The sequence below is a fragment of the Mastigoproctus giganteus genome, chromosome 6 (genome assembly GCF_048544385.1).
Source record: "Mastigoproctus giganteus isolate SK-2022 chromosome 6, ASM4854438v1, whole genome shotgun sequence".
Taxonomy (NCBI): Eukaryota; Metazoa; Arthropoda; class Arachnida; order Uropygi; family Thelyphonidae; genus Mastigoproctus; species Mastigoproctus giganteus.
In genome coordinates this window covers 119,344,238-119,370,897 of record NC_143580.1, presented here as the reverse complement: position 1 = coordinate 119,370,897, position 26,660 = coordinate 119,344,238, and the positions used below count along the sequence as shown (strand labels likewise).

General features: G+C 38.6%; 1 protein-coding gene across 1 annotated transcript in view; it reads left to right on the top strand.

Moving 5' to 3' along the window:
* The window catches only part of LOC150084536 (protein amalgam-like), a 350,510-nt gene that overhangs the window by 183,686 nt on the left and 140,164 nt on the right, over window positions 1-26,660 (top strand). The window contains exon 2 of the mRNA XM_090376474.1: window positions 12,911-13,054. Within this exon, the coding sequence (XP_090232600.1) occupies window positions 12,911-13,054 (144 nt within the window). The remainder of the gene's footprint in view (window positions 1-12,910; window positions 13,055-26,660) is intronic.

Sequence of the window (26,660 nt, the reverse complement as noted above, 5' to 3'; positions counted from 1 at the left end):
GGACTTAATTTTGGAGGCTATTAGGCTTTTCATTCCAACTAAGAAACACTGTTAAATGTTTAGGCCTAAATGGATGTAAGACGAACTAATGAGGCTTGTGGCAGAGAAGAAAATTGTATGAGATGCATATAAAGTATCAGGTGACAAAGCATATGGCAGATATAAACTATTCTGTAATTAAGTCACAAAGGAGGCAGACGATACAAAGGTTGGCAGGATTGTTAACGACAGTATGCTACTCCAAATGGATCTAGATAAGTTGGGCAAATGGGCTGAAAAGTGGCAACTGAAGTTTAACATTGACAAATGCAAAGTAGTGCATATGGGTAGCAATAACCGAAGAGAAACGGACCAACTGTGTGGTACTACACTCAGGTAATTGGAAAGTGAAAAAGACCTGGGGGTAATTGTGCAATCATATATGAAGTTCTCTGAGCAGTGCAGATGGGCTGTCAGAGTAGTTCATGGAGTTTTTGTATCGTGTCACTTATACATAGATTGAGAAAACACACTTTTCTCCCGTTGGCGCAGAATTCAAGCAAAAGAAAGTTTTTTTATAGATTTTCATTTTGAACTACTTAAAGGTTAAATTAGTTTACGTCATCAATTCGGGACGGATTCAAGCGAAAAACGATGAGTCCATTATCTAGTGATTATGTTATGCGTTACAATTAAAACAATGCTCTTTGCACTACATACGTAGTTCAAATTTATGGGTTATGATATTATATAGTTAATTACCAAAACCCATAAGGAATTATGCCTTGTGCATTTCGTTTTCTAATCCATTATCTTGTATACAATAGATTACGCATGAATTCGTTAGTATTGTGTGTTTAATCCCCACTTGCTGCTGTTTTAAACAGCAGCAAGTGGGGATAAATACCCTAATTAAGATTAACCAAAGCGGATTAGCATGTCAATGACTACTACTGGTAACGATCAGTCGGAAGGGGTATCAGATTGTAAATACTTACTTTTTTTTTTTTTTTTTTTTCAATTTTACATTTACTAGCATAATACAACGTTTTTTGTTTTGTTTTGTTTTTTCTTTTTATTTGATAATTTTACGTTACCAATCATAATACAATGGTTTTAAATTCTAATTGTGATTCACTGCCGAAGTGTATTCTCAGTCTATTAGTAAATTAATAAGAGGAGTTTACCTCAATATAGTACGTGGAACACTTCCGTATGATACCCTCCAGAAATTAAAACGGAAAAAACGAAAAAAATCGACAACTTACCGGTACATTAAAGTAAAATATAAATAAAGTAAAATATAAATAATTAAATAATCAATTTAACACAATTCAAAATCAATTCAAAACAATTAAAATTCAAATTAACGCAATTAAAAGAATCTAACGAAAATATTCAAAACGATTTTCCTTCCTGAAGCTGACAATGTCAGCTTCAGGAAGGAAAGATTTTCGTTTTTTTCGTTAGATTCTTTTAATTGCGTTAATTTGAATTTTAATTGTTTTGAATTGATTTTGAATTGTGTTAAATTGATTATTTAATTATTTATATTTTACTTTATTTATATTTTACTTTAATGTACCGGTAAGTTGTCGATTTTTTCGTTTTTTCCGTTTTAATTTCTGGAGGGTATCATACGGAAGTGTTCCACGTACTATATTGAGGTAAACTCCTCTTATTAATTTACTAATATTATTATCAACGTAGAACATATTGAGTATTACAGCTCTGATTCATACTATCTAATTCTCAGTCTATGTATAAGTGACACGATACATTAAACCAGAGTAGTAAGATATCTTACTATTTTGTGCATTAAACCTAGATTTGCATGAATGACATCAGGCGCATTGATATACCCCATATAATGCAAGTATGCCATCTTAAGGTACTTAACACACAAACTTTGCATTCTATTTTACCTTCTATATAAATGTGTATATTATAAACTACGGGCACTTTGTTTTCAAAAAAATATTGGCGGGTCGGAGTTAGTCAGGTACATTGCTGCCTAGAGTGTTCTAAAAGTTCAGGCTCGGAAGCTTTAATCCCCACTTGCTGCTGTTTTAAAACAGCAGCAAGTGGGGATAAATACCCCCTAACTAAGATTATAAAGAAGCTCGGAAAGCTTCTTTATAATCCCCATCAAACTTTTAAATTGATGGGCCTGATACATTCAAATTTAAAATTTTAAAATCCGAGGCATATATTTCTTCTACCAAATAAGCAACGGATTTCTAGCTCTCTAGCTCTGTTTACATGGCAAACGACGGGGAGTGTGGCAGTTTGAAAATACTGCAAGTGAGTGATTAGCGAAAAATGCAAATATTCAAAGTAAAAAATATTTTTTCCCCGTCCAGTAGTAAAGTAAAGCATGCCAGTAAGGAATTAAACATTGCTCACACACAGCCAACGGAACGTCAAACACAAGCTCTTTACACTGTTAAGATTTGCTTCTTTCCTACTAATCTGATATGGAGGCATAAAAACCAACTTCCTTCCCAGAGCCAAAAATTCCACTCAGGGCTTTAACCTTTGTAAAGGTGCCATGCTAGTAGCGCGTTCCATATTTCGTGTAAGTTATTTGCACTGGACATTTTTGTAGGTAGAGTAAACGGGAAGAGTTTGTGTTGTTGTACTGTATATTAACTAATTAGTTATATTTACATACATGTTTAAATATCCGATTTTTCTGTATCAGAAGTATCCGATTATTCTTTTAAGTTGGTGTCAAGCAAAGAAACGCAGTTCTTTCGGTTACAGAGCTGCTAAAGAGTGAATGGAAAAGGGAAATCTGTCGAAATAATTAATGTAGGCGCTTCTGACCTTGTGGTCGTGCCGGAATGTAAACGGCACTAATAACATAACAGCAACACTAAATAACATGATTCTACTGGAAAACCCTCATTAACGTATTCGCATTATGAGGTAAAGATGTCTCGGATTCCAGTCGTTTGCCCCACATTGCAAACTGACCCGGAAAATTTCCCGGATTGGACATGTAGCCTCCATACTTATTATTATTATTAGCCATATGGTGCAAGGAAGCCTGAGGCTTATGCTGCACTAGCCAAAAAAAAAAAAAAAAATAATAAATATATAAATAAAAATTCTGACTTACCCTGAGAGAGAGAGAGAGAGAGAAGGGAAACATCAAGTGAGAAGAATGATGATATCCAGCTCAAGACCCTGGGTGTGCCAAGCCCATACTCACCAGATGTGAGCCATGGCAAACATAATGCAAATCATTTGCATTGTTTGCCAGGAACAAATGGTACAACGGAAACAAGTTTTTTCGATAGTAAATAAGCTGTGGACGGCAACAAAAACACAGCTGACCGTAGAAACGCTGAAAGCAATACTACAAGTTAAGTGCAATTTTGCTAATTCTTGTGAAGAATTTTACGAAGAAATAGTAAATAATGAAGAATTAAGAAAAATTCACTCAGCGGAAAAATATATTTAATTATATTATTTAATTTCTCTTCTTTTTATTGTTAAAAGAAGTATTTTTATTATTATTTCACAGAAAACCCCTAACTTTTTTCACTAAAGAAAATCGATTAAAAACATGACCCCACCAATAAGTGTTTACCCCCTTCTAATTACAACTATTTTTCCCAGTTCATGTCCTTCACGCAACCTTCTGTTCGGTACGTAGTACGAGGGGTACCGTATATGGAATTTCATACTTTCTGTAAAAAAAAAAACAAATATAGGCTATATATATACTGTATATATATATATATATATATATTTTTTTTTTTTTTTAAGAATTGTGATATTTTATAAGTTTAGTTCAAACAAGTATATGTATTTAATATATATTTTTTTGTATGTTAATATTTTTTATATATAAAAATTAAAAATATATATACTGTATATGTATATTGCTTCTAGGGGGCGTGAAACCCCCGCACAGATGTCCCACATTGGAATTCCTTGGATCTGTCACTTGAGATAAAGAGTACGGAGCGGACAGAATTGCTGTATAGGTAGTTCTCGACTTTACGAGTTAGTTCCTTCCTAGCGCGCGCTCGTAAAGCAGAAATTTATTTCCCATAGACATAATGTTAAAAATAGGGGTTACGTTATCAGCGATGAAATTAGTTAGCTAATTAGTTTGTTTAAACAATGATTGATTTGTCCAAAAAAAAAATGAAAACGTAGCCTGTAAAATCAAGCAAATTATAATAATAGAGAAATTATTTATTACTTACAAATGTTAAAGAATGTTTATTCTTTATCATCGACTAATTGCACACTCGTTGATCACTCATTATTGGCTCGGCACTCGTTGGTTTGTTGCACAAGGAGTCGTCTTCTTCAGAAATTCTTCAAGAGGCGTTTATTTCCAAGATAATCTCTTTTCTTTATAAATTTCAATAGCATCCGTAAGCATTTTTTAACCCAACGCACAAATTGCAACTAACACGATTTGCCTGAAATAACATGTTTACGAAGCTTTAAAAAAAAAAAAAAGGAATGAAGAGAAGTTTCTGAAATTTTGTTTTTTATACGACTGAAGATTTCAGTAAAGGGCAAACACATTTCACCATAATAACGTAAAAATCCAAACAATTGCAGCTATCGGTATTTTCACAAATGCAATAACATCGAGTTTACTATCTTTTTATAATTGCTTGCAGTAACAGAAAAGCCTAATAAACCGGAAAGTGCAAATTGTTTTATGTTCGTGACCTCCAGAAATGTGCTTTAGAAAAATATCACGAAGCCGTTCAAAATTGGCTCTTATAACATGTGATAACGATGAAAGTGCAGTGCGTGATTCGAATTGGTAGCTAATACAATTTACACTATAAAAACGACCTTTTAGGGAGTTTTATAACGAAAATTTGAACTTCTGAGGTCGTGGAATGAATTACCAAAAAACAATATGTTATTGGATTCACATTACGATATTTTCACGCTGCGATCGATGGTAACAGATTAATATACGTAAAGCGAGGTACACTGTACCTGTAGTATAGTTACGCGCGTGGTTTGAAATGTGGTATTTATGAATGTTTCACATTCATTTTTTGCAATTAATCAGAGCGTAGCTACCCTTTTTCGGGCCCGGAGGCAAAGAACATGTTCAGGCTCCTACTTAATTAATGAAAATTGCAAAAACAGGAGACAGCCAAAGACGCCAGGACTGGAGGCAATTGCCTTGCTTGCCTACATGGTAGCTACTTCACTGCAATTAATGTTCATATTTTCGATTTTTGTTGATAGTCGAAAAAAAAAAAATACAAAAAAACTCGTAAAGTGAGAACTGCATGTATTCACGTTGTGTTATCCAGGTATCATCGTAAGGGGGACATGACTACCAGGTCCAGGTAATATCGTAAGGAGGGGGGGAATGGCGACCGTGCTTTTGAGTTTTTTTTTTTTAGAATGCCTCATGCGTTCTTTTTCTTTAATTTCAAATTTTTGGTTAAGGGGGAGTATATGCCCCTGGTGTTATCCAATTAAAATGGAACCAAGTTTGCAGTACAACATTCATCTACGACAAAATCCGTGTCGTAGATGAATGTTGCAGCATCCCCAGCTATTTAAATCTAGATATACAGTGAATGGAGTTATATGAAATTTTGTGAAGAACACTGCAGCGCAATGAATATTTTTATTAACAAGACCCTCGTATAGTATGCGCATCCTCTATTTCCAGTAATCATTTCAATAATAAACCAATAAAAACAAATCATTTCCAACTTTGAAGTTTAATTAACTGTAGGTCTCACTGTGCACCTGGCAGTGACACATTTTGCATTCCAGTGAATATGGCGCCTCCGTGGTCAGGAGCAGCAGTGCGTAGCACACGCTTCTTGATTAGACCGGGGTTCGAGCCTTTGACCACCAAATATGGAGGGTGCAGAAAGGTCAGGGAATGACCACCGCATATCTCCGGAGCAATATGGCCTTAGTTGCTAATGCTCCAAAAAACCAAATAAACAAAACAAACTAGTGAATATCTGGTAGTTGCCAATATACAATTTTTATAGGTGAAATGAATCAAAGTCACTGTAAAGTGTGCAGTGCAGGTTTCATTGCTGACCATGATGGGTGTGCAGCCACAATGTTGGTGTCTTTTTGTTATTTGTCCGCATTCCCATTAAGTAACTAAATAATATCAGTGTTAAGTCAGTACTCAACATTCAACAGTGTAATTATGTGATTCAAGCTTAATTGCGAATTGAGTTTGAACTTGTTAAGTTGAAGTTATATTATGAGGTGATGTGTAAGTAAAACATTATTTCTACGACACACGATTTTGTGAAATTTGATTTGATCGTGAAGTAAATCGCATGACAGTAAATAAATTTCAGCAACTTAGGTTTTCACAATTATCTCTTCAAGAAAAAAATGCAATTAAAAAAGAAGGCTGCCCCCACACCAAAGATTTAAATTTCTCAGTGAGGAATAAGTAATAATAAGAAATATATTTGCAGTTTTAAAACTGAATGGTACCAAAGGAAAAGTTGGCTTTGTGGTTGTGAAGTTAAAAATGCATTGTTTAGTTTCCATGTTTACTGTTCGGAGGTGACTTAATATGGATGAAAAGTGGCTTCACAAACATAAACTCTAAAACATGAGAGTTCAAAGAAACATGTTGATAATGTGATTTCACTATTGCTTTTAGGAAGCGCAAATATTAAAGAACAGCTTAGTGAGGCCTACAGACTTTCAATCTGCAAACATAACAGAAAAGTTACCAAGAATCAGGAGGTATTATCTAAAATAATAGTCTACATTTAATTTTGTGGACAGTTTGAAATTCCTTTACGTGGACATGATGAAAAAGTTGATTCTAAAAATCAAGGAGTATTCAGAGGATTAATAAATTTCGCCTGTACGTTAGATTCCAATTTAAAGAACCATTTAGAAAGTAATGCAACATTTAAAGGCATTTCAAAAACTATCGGAATGATATTCTTGACTGTTTGCTGCAAATATACCAGGATGAAATAAAAAGAGAAATTAAAGAAGCTTCATTTGTATCTGTCATGGCTGATGACACAACAGATGTTTCAGAATATATACAAATGGTAATTGTTCTGAGATATGAAATTATTGGAGACATTTTTGAGCTTTTTTGTTGTTTTTTTCACTCCAGAAAACCAAACGGCAGATGGAATATCAAAGTGCATTCTAGATTAGTTAGATCTAATCCTGGAAGTAAATACTCAAAAATTGGTTGCTCAAACATTTGATGGCACAAGTGTTATGAAAGGTAAGAAAGAGAGAGTTCAGGCTAAAATAAAATAAGTGTACAAAAATGCACATTTTATTCACTGCTATGCACACCAACTGAATCTGATGATGAGAAATGCAGCAAGTAGTACCCGAGATTCAAGAATATTCTTTTTGAACCTCATGTCGATACCAACATTTTTCTTGAGATCACCATAGTGTCTCTCTGTTCTCAGAAAGCATATGGTCAGCCGTGTTGCCTGACCTTCATCTACAAGATGGAACTTCAATATATGCACCGTGAACAGCATTTATGAAAATTTTGAATCCTTAAAAAAGTGCATGGAGGAACTACAAGCGACAGCAAACGCAGATAAGATGATTTCAGCAGCAACTGGAATTTTGCACATCTTGAGTAATGAAAAATTTGAGTTCTGGTTAGAACTTTTCCATCAGATAATGCCTCATGGGGAAGTTATTTATAATCAAATACAATCTTGAGAAATTGAGGCAGTTAAAATACATGAATGTATAGGAAACTTTAAGAATGCTATTCTAAAAATCAGGAATTCAATGTACTGTGAAAATCCTTCAAAAACACTCATGATTGAAGCAAAGGAAGTATGCGACTATATAAGTGTTGACATAAGTGAGAGATATTCTTTTACAAAGCAATTAATTGCTGCTAAATTGTTTAACAAGGAGAACTTTGTTATTTTTCGTATGAAAATGCCTATGGAAGAGGTACTGGCAACTACTGAGGCATTATCCTATGATTGAAAGAGAAAAACTTCTTATGGAATTACAAGTTTTCTATAGCAGACATGATCTACACAATTATTGCAAATTAACTGACTTGCTGAAATTTATCTCAGAAAGTAATCTAGCTGAAGTTCTTGGTGAACTTACAAAACTCATAAAAGTTCTTTTGACCATTCCGATGACTACGTCAGAGCCCAACAGTGCCATTCAACATTAAAAAGGATAAAAACATTTTTAAAGAACACTATGAATCAAGAAAGGCTAAATGCTCAAGCAATGCTTGGTCAACAGTGCACCAAACTTGAATGAAAAGTTAATGTATTTTCAACAAATAAAAATCGAAGAATGGATTTTGTTTTTAAATAAAAGTTCAAGTCTGTTAATGTTTTGCAGTATTTTTAACTTGCTTATTATTATTACTGTGTATGTCTACATGTCTTATAACCAAGACAATCTAATGTAACTTTAAGACGCAGTACCCTCAAACATCAGAGTCACGAGCTGTCACTGCACTGATGGTTGCTATACTGCTTCATTTTGACAGTAGTGGCAAAAGCCACTACTGTCAAAATGAAAATGTCTACCTTCTACCTCTAAATAAATCTAAATAACAAGCTTATACTTTAGTAAAAGTGAATAAGCTATTCATAAAGATGCAAATAAAAATTATCATTGATGTAATAATTTTACATATGAAATGTACTTGAAAATACATTGTATAGCCAGTTTAGTCAGTGCATTCCTCTTTTCTTTACTGCAAAGTGGTACGTATTTATACTAGGTTACATAGAATCAGATATCCAGGAATAGTTTGTGAAGGCAGCTCAACAAGAGAGTGGGCCATCAGTGCAACCAGCATTATTTGAATGCAGTATGATAGTTGGCACTAGATATGCTGGTGCAGGTGTCTTCTTTCAGTTTTTTATTTTTTTATTGTCTCTGCCAAATGTAGTAACCTTGCCATATTTACAATATCATACATTCAATATTAGAGATAGAGATTTTCATTATCTTAGAGGGCATGAGGTACATCCATTTAAACAATGTTCAGAGTCATCTGGGGAATTCAAATTTCAAGAGCAAACAATAATGTTCTGAGCTTGAGATTAGTCTTACTCATATTTGGTGATGCTATTCTCATTTCAAGAACAAATCACTGTTGTGAGCACCGACATATTAATTCTAAGACTTCTCAGTCGGTTTCAACGTAGGGAGCACAATTAAGCAGTTGTTAAAGCCACCAACTTCAGCCTTAATCTAGTAAATTATGATTGAACCCTGCACCGAAAAAGAGTTCTCATCGATACGAGAACTCATTCTCGCTGCAGCGTTCAGAAGACCTAAGTCATCAAGAAGAGAACTCAATGCTCGACACTAAAATGAAGGTCCCATTTCATTCCCCAATGACAGATTCTTATATTATCAAATTTTCTTTGCCCCTACAAGCTGTAAGACTATATACAAAGATCAGTCGCCTGGCAAGAGAGTCTTCTAACGTCCACATGTGAATGATTCATCGACAAAAGGAACTCGCTCTGTCCAGGATACTTGTATGTTTAAGCTTAGAATTGTTGTCACACCAGTAGTAGTAGTTCATGCATGGAAGTGGACACCCACACATGGATCACTACTTTTGGGGGTAATGACATCCACCATTCAGAATGTTTTGCAAGGAAGGAAATTCACCTGAAATCAGAATTTATTGCTGTTTGTAAGGAATAGTCAGTAACCTGAGTTTCCCAGTCTTCTCCAATTGTAAACGGTATGGATTTTCCAGTCGAAATGGACAATTGTACGTTCAGGATGTACTGTTTCGATTTAATGGTAGGTTGTTTTCCCAGGCAACTGCATGAAACTAGCATGACAGCAGGTTTCTCAGTGCCCAAATAGAGGAAGAAGTTTGTGTGGTTCATGTGTCACCAGACTTCACTTGGCATTACAGTTTGTGGTTGGATGATCAGTTGCAGATTCCAGCTTCAAGGAACTTCTGCCTCTTGTGGTGTGTTTAGGAGAATTATGGGGGCATAGACCATGGAGGCTTGCCTGCCAGACGCTTGTGTCTGGATTCTGTTCCTTGTCCTCTGTAACTGTCTGTACATGTGTGCCATTTAAGTTCCAGGGTGGAATGTGGACAAAATTTTATTGTATTTATTAAATAATGACTATTAAATTTTTATTGGCTTGGATACTGGAATTGAAGTTTGATGTATTTGTTGCTAATGTATCTGAATTAGACTTATTATCATCACAACAAAAGAACTTAAAGTTCATTTGGAATGTTAGATCAGTATGGTAGATCACTCGCCTGACTCAATGTTCTGGGGGTGACGTATCTGTACAGTGTTTTGTAAATAGGTGGAGGGTTGCTGGAAGGCTGGTTGGAACCACCTAGTTTAATAAATAAATAAAAATGCCCTTCCAAAAAAAAAAAAAAAAAACTCTTTCCATATCCAACCTGTACACTAATGCTACAACCCCCTCTCACGTTGATATGTTTGACTTTTTTCAGAAGTTGCAATTTCTGCTTCTCATTCGGCTCGGACGTTGGCAGAAACAGTCTTCCTGAATTCGTGAAGGGGTCACACAGCCAAGCTCCAGCTTTCAAACATTTGCACAACTGTGTGTCATAATATTGAAGTCAGGTAGTACAGCTTCAAAGTAAAATCACATCTGAATTTTCAACTGCTCAACAATCATCTGAAATGAACATTCCTGCAAATCCTGTGAGGGAAATAGAGTGGGCTAGTAAATCAGAATGTCTTGTAATAAATGGAAAATGTTGGCAGTTATTTGATCTTTCCTTTGGTGCTCCTTTCGGGTTAAAACCTGAGGCAAGAGCCTCGTTCACCTCACCCTTGGCACGGCTTTGCTCTCCATTACAGCCCTGATGTTGATAATCCAAAGCAAACTACTGAGCTGGCATTGCATTATATAGTTACAAAGGAGGTTAGGCAGGCGAAGGCACATTACAAGAAATCTTTGGCAAGGGATGCAAAAAAAAACAGCAAGGAGTTCTTATGTAAACTCTAGAAGGAAGGGGATGAATCAGATTGGTCCACTTGATATCGATGGTTCAACTGTTCATGATCCTGCTCAGGTAGCTAACAAACTAAATCAATATTTTGCATCTACATTCACACATGAGGAGTTATTCAGGAAGGGGAATGCCATAGATGGAGTAAACATTGGCAGTGAGCTAGATGATCTTGTAATAATTGAGAGTAAAGTGGAGGAGAAAGTGTTGAAGATAAATACAAGAAAGGCACCTGGGGTGGATGGGATCTATCCAGTTATATTAAAGGAGGCAGCAAAGGAAGTAAGCAATCCATTAGCCATAATTATGAGAGCTTCCTTTGACTCAGGGGAGGTACCCACAGACTGGAGATGTGCAAATGTCACCCCAATTCACAAAGGAGGATCAAAGGCTGACACAAGTAATTATAGACCTGTGAGTTTAACTTCTCTTCCAGGAAAATTAATGGAAGTACTGGTTAAAGAAGCACTGTAGGATCATCTCGACAAGAATTCAGTTATAGCTCAGACACAGCATGCTTTTGTTAAGGGAAGGTCTTGCCTGACCAATTTGATTGGATACTATGATGTAGTCACAAAAGAATTGGATGCAGGGAATAACTTTTATATTATATATTTGGATCTTAGAAAGGCTTTTGATACTGTTGCACATGGAAGACTGCTGCACAAATTGGAGCAGTGTGGCATTGGTGGCAAATTATTGCTATGGATAAAGGATGGTTCAGTGGCAGAAGACAGAGAGTGGTAATTAATGGACACTGCTCATCGTGGACTAATGTTATTAGTGGAGTCCCTCAGGGTTCAGTGTTGGGTCCATTGTTGTTTTCTATATTTATAAATAATATTGATGATGGTATATCAAGCTTAATGTCCAAGTTTGCAGACGATACAAAGGTTGGCAGGGTTGTTAAGGATGCTACTGACGCAATGCTGCTGCAACTCCAGAGCAACATATCAACTCTGTGGTACTACACTGACAGTAGTAGAGAATGAAAAGGACCTGGGGTAATTGTGCAGGCAGATATGAAGTTCTCTGAGCAGTGCAGATGGGCTGCAAGAGTAGCTCATGGTGTCTTATCAATGATATACAGGAATTTTTCTAGCAGGGATAGGGAGGTGATTATTCCCTTGTATAAGGCAATGGTCAGGCCGCACCTTGAGTACTTTCTACAGGTTTGGAGGCCTCATTTCAAGAAGGATGTAGAGCTGCTGGAACGAGTACAGAGAAGGGCAACGTTAGTGAATGGAACGAAAGGTTGCTCTTACAAAGAAAGGCTTAAGTTTTGCTAATTACAGTGTTTGGAGACTAGGCACCGGTGAGGTGATCTGATAGAGGTGTACAAAGCCTTGAATGGTTTTAGCATGCTCATTGCTGATGGGATACTGCCTCTTGCTCAGAATAATCACCTGAGAGGGCATAAATTCAAATTGAGGAAAGACAGATGTAGGATAGATGTGCGGAAATTTGCCTTTAGCCAGCGGGTAGTTGGTTGGTGGAACAGACTTCCATTCCTTGTTGTGGAAGTTGATAGCCTAAATAAATTTAAGACTCAGCTGGACAGGTATTTCGAACGAATGGAGGGGTGAAGTGAAAGGTTTTTTTTTTTTTTTTTTTTTTTTGGCTGATGCTGCATAAGCTTTCTTTCTTGCATCATATGCCTCTACTAATGCTAATAGTGTTGGATATACACTGGTATATCCAACACTATATATGGCCATAACCAAAATGGCATAGAAAAAATTAGTTGTAAAAAATGTATATTTAAAATAAGCGTATAAAGAATCTAAAAATTTACTATTTGTAAAATTCTCACATAATTTTAGTTGTTTTGATATTTGATTTGAATGTGATAATAGAGTTAAGTTTTACAGTTCATCCTTCAAAAGTAATGATTTTTAGAGATTGAATTTCTTTAATTCTGTTTTCTTTTTTCAGGCCAAACAACACGACAAGATTTAGCTGAAGAATTTGAGGAAGAAATTCCATCCACTAACAATCCTTACCTACTGTCAGAACCCAAGACAGAGAGAGTCCGTGAAGGAGAAACCGTATCATTTCCATGTGATGTAGGGGACATAGGTATACAAGCTAAAAAAAATTATAATTTCATGTATTTCGCCATTTGTTTAGTGCAGTGTGGGTACAAGTCCCATCGGGGAGTGGAAGAAGTCCTAAACCTCTACAGCTGCGGCTATAGTTTGCCGATCTTAGTTGTGGGCTTAGATCCCCCCACCCCTACTCCTGAGTTTCTGAACTTGCAGACATATCATGCAACTTGTCCCTCGGAACACATATTGGTATAGGCAGTACACAGCAAACTATAATTTTTGAATAATTTAATGAATGAAATACTACTGTCTGGTTACCTATGTTCCAAAAATTCCTAATAATAAGACAGAAAACAATGCATTTAAAACTTACCTTTAAAAACATTTCAAACTTGTCCTGTTAGGATAATTTATGCTCCTAAAACTTATTCGTCATTTTAAAACTTATCCTGCTAGTTGCTTTTTTTTTTCTTTTCTTTTATGGTGCATTGACAACTTAGGCCATGGTGTGACAAGTTGAAAAATGATATATATATATATATATATATATAAAGTTATAGGTAATCTAAACAGTGGTTATTACCGTATATGAAACAAGCTGTTAGTAAACAGCATTGAAAACAATTTGGAATATGTAGCTTGCAATGATCTTTACACATGAAAGCTCATTCAATCCACGAAGGAGAATCAATGATGAGGAGTCAGACTCCTCTACATCAAATGATATATCAATTTTGGAGAAGACTGTGAGATAAGCTACTGAAGCTAAGAGAAAAGACGGCTCCAGGAGTGGAAGATATACACTGAGTGATCACTGAATTATAACCACCCTCATGAAAAGTGAATGCGACCCGTTGACCACGTGAGGTATGAGAGTGTGCAGTTAGTCAACCTACGTAGCATAGATAAGGTGTCAGTGGTTTAGTAGGTAGTAAAATTCCAAGCGTGATGAGTAAAAGGAAAGATTCATCGGACTTTGAAAAAGGACAGATTGTGGGAGCTTGACGAGCTGGTGCCTTGATTTCCCAAACAGCTGAACTGGTGAGGTATTCGAGAGCCACTGTAGTTAAAGTGTACCAGGACTGGTGTAAAAATGGTCAAAGAACGACCCAACAGCAAAGCTGCAAAGGTCAGCGAAAGGTTGAAGTGAGAAGTGAGCGCGGGGTCCGATGAATTGTACAGGTGAACAGGAGCAGCACTGTTGAAGAGTTGACTACCCAATACAATACAGACCAACACAGAACAATATCTGCCATGATCATGCGTCGCACGCTCATACATATGGGCTACACCAGCAAACGACCCTTACAGCATCCTCTCCTAACCAAGGTTCATCGGCATAAAAGACTTGCCTGGTGCAAAGAGCATGCAAGTTGGATGTTAGAACACTGAAAGAAGTTGTGCGGGTCGGACAAGTCACGAGTCACGTTATTTACTCCACAAGTTGGATGATCATGTATGGATTTGGTGTCAACAACATAAGGCTCTTCATCCATCATGCATGGTATCACAAGTGCAGGCCGGTGGAGGCGGTTTTCCAGAAGCAATGGTGTTTTCCAAGATGACAATGTGCCGAGCCATCAGGCACTTGATGTGCAGGAATGGTTTGAGGAACACGGTTCTGACTTCCAGCCTATCAATTGGCCTCCAAACTTGGCTGATATCAATCCCATAGAGCACTTGTGGGACACTATGGAAAGGCATATCAGGCGTCTGGATACACCAGTCACCTCCATACCTGCACTGCTGACCATATTACACACACCTTGGTTCTTGGTTGACCATACCTCCCAAATGCTTCTGACATCTTGTTGGATCAATGCCATTAGCATTAGTAGAGGCATTTGATGCAAGAAAGCAAGCTTATGCAGCATCAGCCAAAAAAAAAAACCCACTTCCACTTCAACCCTCTGTTCGTTCAAAATACCAGTCCAGCTGAGTCTTAAATTTATTTAGGTTATCAACTTCCACAACAAGGGATGGAAGTCTGTTCCACCAACCAACTACCCACTGGCTAAAGGCAAATTTCTGCACATCTATCCTACATCTGTCTTTCCTCAATTTGAATTTATGCCCTCTCAGGTGATTATTCTGAGCAAGAGAAAGAATCCCATCAGCATTGAGCATGCTCAAACCATTCAAGGCTTTATACACCTCTATCAGATCACCTCGCTGGTGCCTAGTCTCCAGACTCTGTAATTTGCAAAACTTAAGTTCTTCGTAAGAGCACACCCTTTGTTCCATTCACTAATCTTGTTGCCCTTCTCTGTACTCATTCCAGCAGCTTTACATCCTTCTTGAAATGAGGCCTCCAGACCTGTATACAGTACTCTAGGTGTGGCCTGACCATTGCCTTATACAAGGGAATAATCACCTCCTTATCCCTGCTAGAAAAATTCCTATATATCATTGACAATACACCATGAGCTACTCTTGCAGCTCATCTGCACTGCTCAGAGAACTTCATATCTGCATGCACAACCACCCCCAGGTCCCTTTCATTCTCTACCACTGTCAGTGTAGTACCACAGAGTTGATACGTTGCTCTGGGGTTGCTGTTTCCCATATGTAGTACTTTACATTTGTCAATGTTAAACTTTATTTGCCACCTCTCAGCCCATCTGCTCAACCTTTCCAGATCCTGTTGCAGCAGCATAGTGTCAGTAGTGTCCTTGACAACCCTGCCAACCTTTGTATCGTGTGCAAACTTGGACATTAAGCTTGATATACCATCATCAATATCATTTATAAATACAGAAAACAATAATGGACCCAACACTGAACCCTGAGGGGCTCCACTAATGACATTAGTCCACGATGAGCAGTGTCCATTGATTAACACTCTATCTTCTCCCCCTCAACCACCCCTTTATCCATAGCAGCAATTTTTTTCCAGTGCCACACTGCTCCAATTTGTGCAGCAGTCTTCCATGTGCAACAGTATCAAAAGCCTTTCTAAGATCCAAGTATATAATATCAAAGTTATTCCCTGCATCCAGTTCTTTTGTGACTGCATCATAGTATCCAATTAAATTGGTCAGGCCAGACTTCCCCTTAACAAAACCATTCTGTGTCCGAGCCATAACTGAAGTTTTGTCTAGATGATCTTGCAGTGTTTTTTTAACCAGTGCCTCCCTTAATTTTCCTGGAACAGAAGTTAAACTTACAGGTCTATAATTACTTGTGTCAGCCTTTGATCCTCCTTTGTGAATTGGAGTCACATTTAGACATCTCCAGTCTGGGGTACCTCCCCTGAGTCCAAGGAAGCTCTCATAATTATGGCTAAAGGTTTGCTTACTTCCTTTGCTGCCTCCTTTAATATAACTGGATAGATTCCATCCAACCCAGGTGCCTTTCTTTTGTTTATCTTCAACAATTTCTCCTCCACTTTACTCTCATTTATTACAAGATTCTCAAGCTTACTGCTAGAGTTGAATACAGCTCTGGCATTCCTCCTCGCTGAATAACACCTCATGTGTGAATGTCAATGCAAAATATTCATTTAGTTTGTTAGCTACCTGAGCAGGATCATCAACAGTTGACCCATCGATATCAAGTGGACCAATCTGATTCATTCCCTTCCTTCTAGAGTTTACATAAGTAAAGAACTCTTTGCTGTTTTTCTTTACATCCCTTGCCAAAGAATGCTCATAATCTGCATTCACCTGCCTAACCTCCTTTGTAACTTTGTTATAGATCAACTTGAATCTATCGTAGTCACGTGTTAATTTGTATGTATCCCATGCATTTTTCTTCTCTGCCATATGTTTCGTTAGTTCATCTGACATCAATTTAGGCCTAAACCTTGAACAATATTTCTTAGTTGGTATGTAAAGTCTAGTAGCTTCCAAGATAAGTTCTTTGAATGCTTCCCATTTTGAATTTGCTGTTGGTAACATCATCAGTTGGTCCCACTGTATAGAATTTAAATACTGTCTCAGACCATCATAGTCGCCTTTACAAAAGCAAAAACTCTTCCCTTTACCCCTAATGGTAGTTACCTCCTTGAGTAAATCCCACTTCAGCACACTGTGATCACTGCTATCTAGTGGTTCCTGTATCTGAAGATTCTTAATGCATGAAGAATCACTACTCATAATCAAATCAAGAGTATTGCTCCCTCTAGTTGCCTCCCGAACATGCTGATTTAGAAAACAATCATCCAATAAATCCACAAAAACCTTGCTAGTGTGCGAGTGACCAGCCCCCCAAATTGAAGTCAATATCTGGGAAATTAAAATCCCCCATTATAAGACTCTCTGATTTACTGGCCCACTCTATTTCTCTGTACAGTTTCTTATTATACTCATTAGAGTCATTAGGCCTATAGCACACTCCTACTCTCAGTTTTGATCTCCCAATGCTTATGTCACACCAAACTGACTCGACACTGCACTGTCCAGCGATGTCGACTGGCTTCACTTCCTTGGATTTTATGTGTTTCTTAACTGATAGCATAACCCCTCCTCCCTTTCTATCCTGTCTATCCTTTCTGAAGACGTTGTACTCCCCAAATTCCAGTTCTGCAGTCCTTATATCTGTGTGACACCACGTCTCTGATATCCCAACAATATCTGCCTTTGATGTTTTGAGCAATACCTCAAATTCATCAAATTTATTTACTGAACTCCTAGCATTGGTGTACACGCAAGTATACATGCACCTGTTTCTATTCTTAGCTACCTAACACAACCCATGTGTTTACCCATGTTGGATAGCTGCTGTACTGAGGGCAAAAGGAGGGCCTACGAAGTATTAGGTAGGTGGTCATAATTCAGTGATCACTCATGTATATCCTGTTATACTAAAAAAAAACTGTGTGAATGCACCATTTCGTTGGGGATGTTAACAAGATCAAAATAGCTGTGAATTGGGGTTGAATCTGAAAGTGTCTGCAATTCTGCCCAGACACGATAGGAGGGAGTATATGATGAGAGCCTTGTTGACAATTTGGCCCTGGAAAGATTGTGCAAGGCTCAAGGGGTAGAATTTTTTTCAGCCTGGTCTGTACTTGTTAACTGGAGAGAATCCTTATACAGGAATGGGATACACTTAAGTAGAAAGGGTGCAGAAATATTTGCTGATGCTATCGAGGCAGTGTTAGGTGGGTCGGAAAACTGCTAACTTGAGGGGGATACAAGGACCAATAGATTAACAGTAGCCACTGGCAGAGGTGAAAGTGATTCTTGCACTGCTTCTATTGGAATGAGCAGCAGCCTGGAAAACAAGATGCAGAATATTTCAGAGACTGCTGGGAGTCATTGTGGTACAAGTAAACACATGGGTTGTGTTAGGGTAGTTAAGAATAGGAACAGGTGCATGTATACTTGCATACACACCAATGCTAGGAGTTTGGTAAATAAATTTGATGAATTTGAGGTATTGCTCAAAACACCAAAGGCAGATATCATTGGGATATCAGAGACGTGGTGTCACACAGATATAAGGAATGCAGAACTCCAATTTGGGGAGTACCATGTGTACAGAAAGGATAGGAAGGGAGGAGGGGTTATGCTATTAGTTAAGAAACATAAAATCCAAGGAAGTGAAGCCAGTCGACATCTCTGGACAGTGTAGTGTCGAGTCAGTTTGGTGTGACATTAGCATTGGGAAATCAAAATTGAGAGTAGGAGTGTGCTATAGGGCTAATGACTGATGAGTATAATAAGAAACTGTACAGGGAAATAGTGGGCCAGTAAATCAAAGAGTCTTATAATGAGCGATTTTAATTTCCCAGATATTGACTGCAATTTGGGGGGCTGGTCACACAAAATTGAGAGTAGGAGTGTGCTATAGGGCTAATGACTGATGAGTATAATAAGAAACTGTACAGGGAAATAGTGGGCCAGTAAATCAGAGAGTCTTATAATGGGGGATTTTAATTTCCCAGATATTGATTGCAATTTGGGGGGCTGGTCACTCAAACACTAGCAAGGCTTTTGTGGATTTATTGGATGATTGTTTTCTACATCAGCATGTTTGGGAAGCAACTAGAGGGAGTAATACTCTTGATCTGATTATCAGCAGTGATTCTTCATGCATTAAGAATCTGCAGATAAAGGAACCACTAGGTGGCAGTGAACACAGTGTGCTGAAGTTGGATTTACTCAAAGAGGTAACTACCATCAGGGGTAAAGGGAAGGGTTTTTGCTTTCGTAAAGGTGACTATGATGGTCTGAGACAGTATTTAAATTCTATACAGTGGGACCAACTGATGATGTTACCAACAGCAAATTCAAAATGGGAAGCATTCAAAGAACGTATCTTGGAAGCTACTAGGCTTTACATGCCAACTAAGAAATATTGTTTGAGGTTAAGGCCTAAATGGATGTCAGATGAACTAATGAGACATATGGCAGAGAAGAAAAATGCATGGGATACATATAAATTAATGGGTTACATGGAAGCCTATGATAGATATAAGCTGGTCTGTAACCAAGGAGATTAAGCAGGCAAAGGATGCAAAGAAAAACAGAAAAGAGTTTTTTACCTATGTAAACTCTAGAAGGAAAGGGATGAATCCGATTAATCCACTGTATGTTGATGGTTGAACAGTTAAGGATCCTGCTCAGGTGGCTAACAAACTAAACGAGTATTTTGCATCTACATTCACACATGAGTTATTCAGGCAGGGGAATGCCAGAGATAAAGTAAACTCTGGCAGTGAGCTAGATGATTTTGTAATAACTCTTAATGGGTTACATGGAAGCCTATGATAGATATAAGCTGGTCTGTAACCAAGTCACAAAGGAGATTAAGCAGGCAAAGGATGCAAAGAAAAACAGAAAAGAGTTTTTTACCTATGTAAACTCTAGACGGAAAGGGATGAATCCGATTAATCCACTGTATGTTGATGGTTGAACAGTTAAGGATCCTGCTCAGGTGGCTAACAAACTAAACGAGTATTTTGCATCTACATTCACACATGAGTTATTCAGGCAGGGGAATGCCAGAGGTGAAGTAAACTCTGGCAGTGAGCTAGATGATTTTGTAATAACTGAGAGGAAAGTGGAGGAGAAATTGTTGAGGATAAATATAAAAAAGGCACCTGGGGTGGATGGGATCTATCCAGTTATATTAAAGGAGGCAGCGAAGTATGCAAACCCTTAGCCATAATTATGAGAGCTTCTTTGGACTCAGTGGAGGTACCCATAGACTAGAGATGTGCAAATGTGACCCCAATTCACAGAGGAGGATCAAAGGCTGACACGAGTAATTATAGACCTGTGAGTTTAACTTCTGTTCCAGGAAAATTAATGGAGGCACTGGTTAAAGAAGCACTGCAGGATCATCTAGACAAGACTTCAATTATAGCTTGGACACAGCATGGTTTTGTTAAGGGGAAGTCTTGCCTGACCAGTTTGATTGGATACTATGATGCAGTCACAAAAGAACTGGATTCAGAAAATAATTTTGATATTATATACTTGGATCTTGGAAAGGCTTTTGATACTGTTGCACATGGAAGACTGCTGCACAAATTGGAGCAGTGTTGACATTTTAGGCAAATTGCTGCTATGGATAAAGGGATGGTTGAGGGGGAGAAGACAGAGAGTAGTAATCAATGGACACTGCTCATCGTGGACTAATATTATTAGTGGAGTTCCTCAGGGTTCAGTGTTGGGTCCATTGTTGTTTTCTGTATTTATAATTGATATTGATGATGGTATGTCAAGCTTAATGTTCAAGTTTTCCGATGATACAAAGGTTGGCAGTGTTGTTAAGGCAACCCTGCCAGCATAGCATCAGTAGTGATTGATGCTATGCTGCTGCAACAGGATCTGGAAAGGTTGAGCAGGAGCTGAGAGGTGGCAAATGAAGTTTAACATTGACCAATGTAAAGTACTACATATGGGAAACAGTAACCCCAGAGCAACGTATCAGCTCTGTGGTAATACACTGACAAGGTATATTCGAGTCAAACGGCACCTGGAATTTCTCTCAACTCCGCGTGTGTTTCGCTGTATCGAGGACAGTACACTGTCAAGCCAGAGACTTGAAAGTGTGTGGGTAGTGTCTGTGCAGTGTGATATGTTGTGCCCATTGTTTGACTGGCTTATTGGCCGCCAGGCCCCTAGTGGGTCCTGACATTGGGTATACCCTGCCACATGAAGGCTAGCCTGATGTATCCAGTATCACAACAAATTGCTCTGGCAGGTTGTGCCGCCTAGTTTCCTGGGATTTCAGTGGCTAGGACCTTAAAAAAAAAAAAAAAAAAATTATGCATTTGACATTAGTGCTTAATGGGATTGCTGTTGGAGTTGAATTCTAAAGAGATGTGTTAAAGACCTAATAAGTCAGGCAAAATTTTTGATGTTATTAAATTTAGATGTGAGGCCATACGCTAGATAAAAGCTATAGTGTTTGTTGTTTTAGAGAGTTAGACGAAACTGGTGGAATTAGACGTTGATTAAAATTTGGCAGCATTTTTAAGGGTGTACCTTGGTTGATTTAGTGAGAGATGGGGGAGACTGAAGACTGGGGGGGGAAACAGATAGAAGAATAGGGATGATAGATTGGCATCCCAAAGAGGTCAGTGGAGACGAGCCCCAGGAGGCGAAGTATGGGGGGTAGGCAGGAAGGAGAGGAGAACAGAGATGTCTCCCCCCTGCCTGGGGGATGGGGTTTTAAAGGGAACCAGGTTAGAGTATCCAGTCCAGATCGCCAATGGCATGTTGGCAGCAAAGCCGCAGAATGTCTTCGTCAGTGTCATGTCCAAGCAGTGTCTAATCTGGTATGAAGGTCAAGCTGCCCATCCCGCTCCGGGGGTGGGATTTGTTAGCTGGCAGTGGGGAACCCACCAGGCGAAGGGGATGGGAGAGAGACACATTTGTTTCATTCATAATCTGCATTCTCAATCTACTTGCTTTTTTTTTTTTTTTTTTTTTTTTTGCAGGCCAGGGAAGAATGCAGTGATAGTGTTTATGTGGTTAGTAAATGTTTGTTAGTACAGTATATGTAAAGTAATGTAAGTTATTTTTAACTTTATATTCTTTCGGCCAATTACATTTGCTCTTCCACTCATTTCCATTCACTCTCTCTTTCCCTCATGCTAGGTCACTCTTTCTTTCACCAAAACTGCCATTTATTCCCTTTTACCATAATTCCTAGTTCACTCAGTGCCCAGCCTATTCATTCTGTCTTTCATTTTCATTCATTATTTCTACATTGGATCTCCTTGCTACTAGCTTACTGATATTTTTCAGTTAATTTGCTTCCCTGGCTGCGTATACATCTCCCTCCCCCGCATGGTTACTTATTTGGTGTGGGGCCCTAGGTTCCTACACATGGCAGGGTAGTCCTGGGGAGTTTTGTTATATCTGGTTTCTGTCAGGGTGCAGAATACTGCTGTCCTAACAGTTTTTAAGTCATCGTCTGGGCATGGTGGGAAACTTGGGCAATTTTACTATTGATTATTGTCTAATTGCTGGGGGGCTGAATTGTCATTCTTTCATACTTTCTGTGTGAAAGATGTAAAAGCTTTATAATCTTCTGTGATGAACAGATGTTCTTCTACCCTGGGAAGGGGACCAATCTGTGCTATTAGCTCTGTTCTGGGGATGTCATATATTATACATTCATATAGAATGTGTGCCCAGTCTTCACTTTCACCACAGGTGCAGTTTGGGTCATCGGTCAGGCCTAAGGAGGTTAGTTTTGCCTTTAGGGAGCCATGACCTGCCAATATAAATGTTGTAAAAAGTCCAGGGGCCCATTTAAGTGGCCCCTTTGACACCCGTGGCAGAAACCGTTTGGTAACCAGACCTCTGGTTTCCTGCTCCCACTTTTGTTTGCCATAGCTCATGGAGCTTTGTGGCTATTCTTGTTCTTTCATGATTGAAGATGTTGGTTGTGTCAAGGGTTATCCCCAGAAATTCTGTGGGTATGCCCATTTTAAATCTATAATATAAGCCTCTTTTGGCTACTTCCAGGGAAAATGGGAGAGTTCCAGCCAGCAACTGTAGTGCAGGTGTGCTTACTGCGCGACATGCTCTGGTAATAGTGAGTAGTATTGTCCTTTGTATTGATTCTAATTTATTCCTATTTCTTACTATGGCCGAGAGGATGAACCATGCACCGGCTTCATAGGTGATAACAGGTAGGAACATTGCACAGTATATGACTGCCAGGGTCTTTCTTTTGAGCCCCCAGTCTGTTCGACTGATCCTGGCAATCATACCTGCATAATTTCTCACTTTCTTTGCCAAGTAGATCAAATGGGAGTAAAAAGTTAGTTTTGAATCAGAGACCACTCCAAGATATTTTAGTTTTGTTACCATTTTTATAGTGGTTGTGTTAATTTTGATTTGTGGACGTCTGCTTATGTCCAAATCGACTTTTAGAAGTATTTGTTTGGTTTTTTCAGGCGATATTTTGAGCATGTGCATTTGTGCCCACTCCTGCAGCTGCAAGAGGGCGGCGTTTGCTCTTTGCTCTACAACCACTCGTGAGTTACCTTTTACAATGAAAATCATGTCATCTGCAAAGGCCAGCCTTTCCATGGGGCCCAGATCCAAGGCCAGATATTCGTCCAGAACAATGTTCCAAAAGAAAGGGCCAAGGATTGAACCCTGCGGGCAGCCTTTATTCAAGGGGTGTGTCAATTTCTGGAACCTTGTGCGTATTGAGACACTTCTGTCTGTAAGGTAGCTGTTTATTACCTTATAGAGGTTTTGTGGGGCATTTGCCTGGCAAAGTCTCCTAAGGACAATAGGCCACCAGAGTGAGTTAAATGCCCCAGCAAAGTTAATGGAGATTGCCAGCATATTAGCATTAGTAGAGGCATATGATGCAAGAAAGCAAGCTTATGCAGCATCAGCCAGGAAAAAAAAAAAAAAAAAAAACTTCCCCTTCATCCTTCCGTTCGTTTGAAATACCTGTCCAGCTGAGCCTTAAATTTATTTAGGCTATCAACTTCCACAACAAGGAATGGAAGTCTGTTCCACCAACCAACTACCCGCTGGCTAAAGGCAAATTTCCGCACATCTATCCTACAACTGTCTTTCCTCAATTTGAATTTATGCCCTCTCAGGTGATTATTCTGAGCAAGAGGCAGAATTCCATCAGCATTAAGCATGCTCAAACCATTCAAGGCTTTATACACCTCTATCTGATCACCTCGCCGGTGCCTAGTCTCCAGACACTGTAATTTGCAAAACTTAAGCCTTTCTTCATAAGAGCAACCCTTTGTTCCATTCACTAACTTTGTTGCCCTTCTCTGTACTCGTTCCAGCAGCTCGACATCCTTTTTGAAATGAGCATTAGCATTAGTATTAGTAGAGGCATTTGATGCAAGAAAGCAAGCTTATGCAGCATCAGCCAAAAAAAAAAAAAAAAAAAAACCCACTTCCACTTCACCCCTCTGTTCGTTCAAAATACCTGTCCAGCTGAGCCTTAAACTTATTTAGGGCTATCAACCTCCACCACAAGGGATGGAAGTCTGTTCCACCAACCAACCACCCTCTGGCTAAAGGCAAATTTCCGCACGTCTATCCTACATCTGTCTTTCCTCAATTTGAATTTATGCCCTCTCAGGTGATTTTTCTGAGCTAGAGGAAGAATCCCATCAGCATTGAGCATGCTTAAACCATTCAAGGCTTTATACACCTCTATCAGATCACCTTGCTGGTGCCTAGTCTCCAGACACTGTAATTTGCAACACTTAAGCCTTTCTTTGTAAGAGCACCTTTGTTCCATTCACTAATCTTGTTGCCCTTCTTTGTACTCGTTCCAGCAGCTCTACATCCTTCTTGAAATGAGGCCTCCAGACCTGTATACAGTACTCTAGGTGTGGCCTGACCATTGCCTTATACAATGGAATAATCACCTCCTTATCCCTGCTGGAAAAATTCCTGTATATCATTGACAATACTCCATGAGCTACTCTTGCAGCCCATCTGCACTGCTCAGAGAACTTCACATCTGCCTGCACTACCACCCCCAAGTCCCTTTCATTCTCTACCACTGTCAGTGTAGTACCACAGAGTTGATACGTTGCTCTGGGGTTGCTGTTTCCCATATGTAGTACTTTACATTTGTCAATGTTAAACTTCATTTGCCACCTCTCAGCCCATCTGCTCAACCTTTCCAGATACTGTTGCAGCAGCATAGTGTCAGTAGTGTCCTTGACAACCCTGCCAACCTTTGTATCGTCTGCAAATTTAGACATTAAGCTTGATATACCATCATCAATATCATTTATAAATACAGAAAACAATAATGAACCCAACAATGAGCCCTGAGGGAGTCCACTAATAACATTAGTCCACGATGAGCAGTGTCCATTGATTACCACCCTCAACCACCCCTTTATCCATAGCAGCAATTTGCCTCCAATGTCACACTGCTCCAATTTGTGTAGCAGTCTTCCATGTGCAACAGTATCAAAAGCCTTTCTAAGATCCAAGTATATAATATCAAAGTTATTCCCTGCATCCAGTTCTTTTGTGACTGCATCATAGTATCCAATCAAGTTGGTCAGGCAAGACTTCCCCTTAACAAAACCATGCTGTGTCTGTGCTATAACTGAAGTCTTGTCTAAATGATCCTGCAGTGCTTCTTTAACCAATGCCTCCATTAATTTTCCTGGAACAGAAGTTAAGCTCACAGGTCTATAATTACTAGTGTCAGCCTTTGATCCTCCTTTGTGAATTGGGGTCACATTTGCACATTTCCAGTCTATGGGTACCTCCCCTGAGTCCAAGGAAGCTCTCATAATTATGGCTAAGGGTTTGCTTACTTCCTTTGCTGCTTCCTTTAATATAACTGGATAGATCCCATCCACCCCGGGTGCCTTTCTTGTGTTTATCTTCAACAGTTTCTCCTCCACTTTACTCCCAGTTATTTCAAGATTCTGTAGCTTACTGCTAGAGTTGAATACACCTCTGGCATTCCCCTTGCTAAATAACTCAATGTGTGAATGTCGATGCAAAATATTCATTTAGTTTGTTAGCTACCTGAGCAGGATCATCAACAGTTGACCCATCAATATCAAGTGGACCACTCTGATTCATCCCCTTCCTTCTAGAGTTTACATAAGTAAAGAACTCTTTTCTGTTTTTCTTTGCATCCCTTGCCAAGGATTTCTCGTAATCTGCCTTCGCCTGCCTAACCTCCTTTGTAACTTGGTTGCATATCAGCTTGTATCTATCATAGGCATCTGTATCATGTGTTAATTTGTAAGTATCCCATGCATTTTTCTTCTCTGCCATATGCCTCATTAGTTTATCTGACATCCATTTTGGCCTAAATCTTGAACAATATTTCTTAGTTGGTATGTAAAGCCTAGTAGCTTCCAAGATAAGTTCTTTGAATGCTTCCCATTTTGAATTTGCTGTTGGTAACATCATCAGTTGGTCCCACTGTATAGAATTTAAATACTGTCTCAGTCCATCGTAGTCGCCTTTACGGAAGCAATAACCCTTCCCTTTACCCCTAATGGTAGTTACCTCTTTGAGTAAATCCCACTTCAGCACACTGTGATCACTTCCACCTAGTGGTTCATTTATCTGCAGATTCTTAATGCATGAAGAATCACTGCTGATAATCAAATCAAGAGTATTACTCCCTCTAGTTGCCTTCCGAACATGCTGATGTAGAAAACAATCATCCAATAAATCCACAAAAGCCCTGCTAGT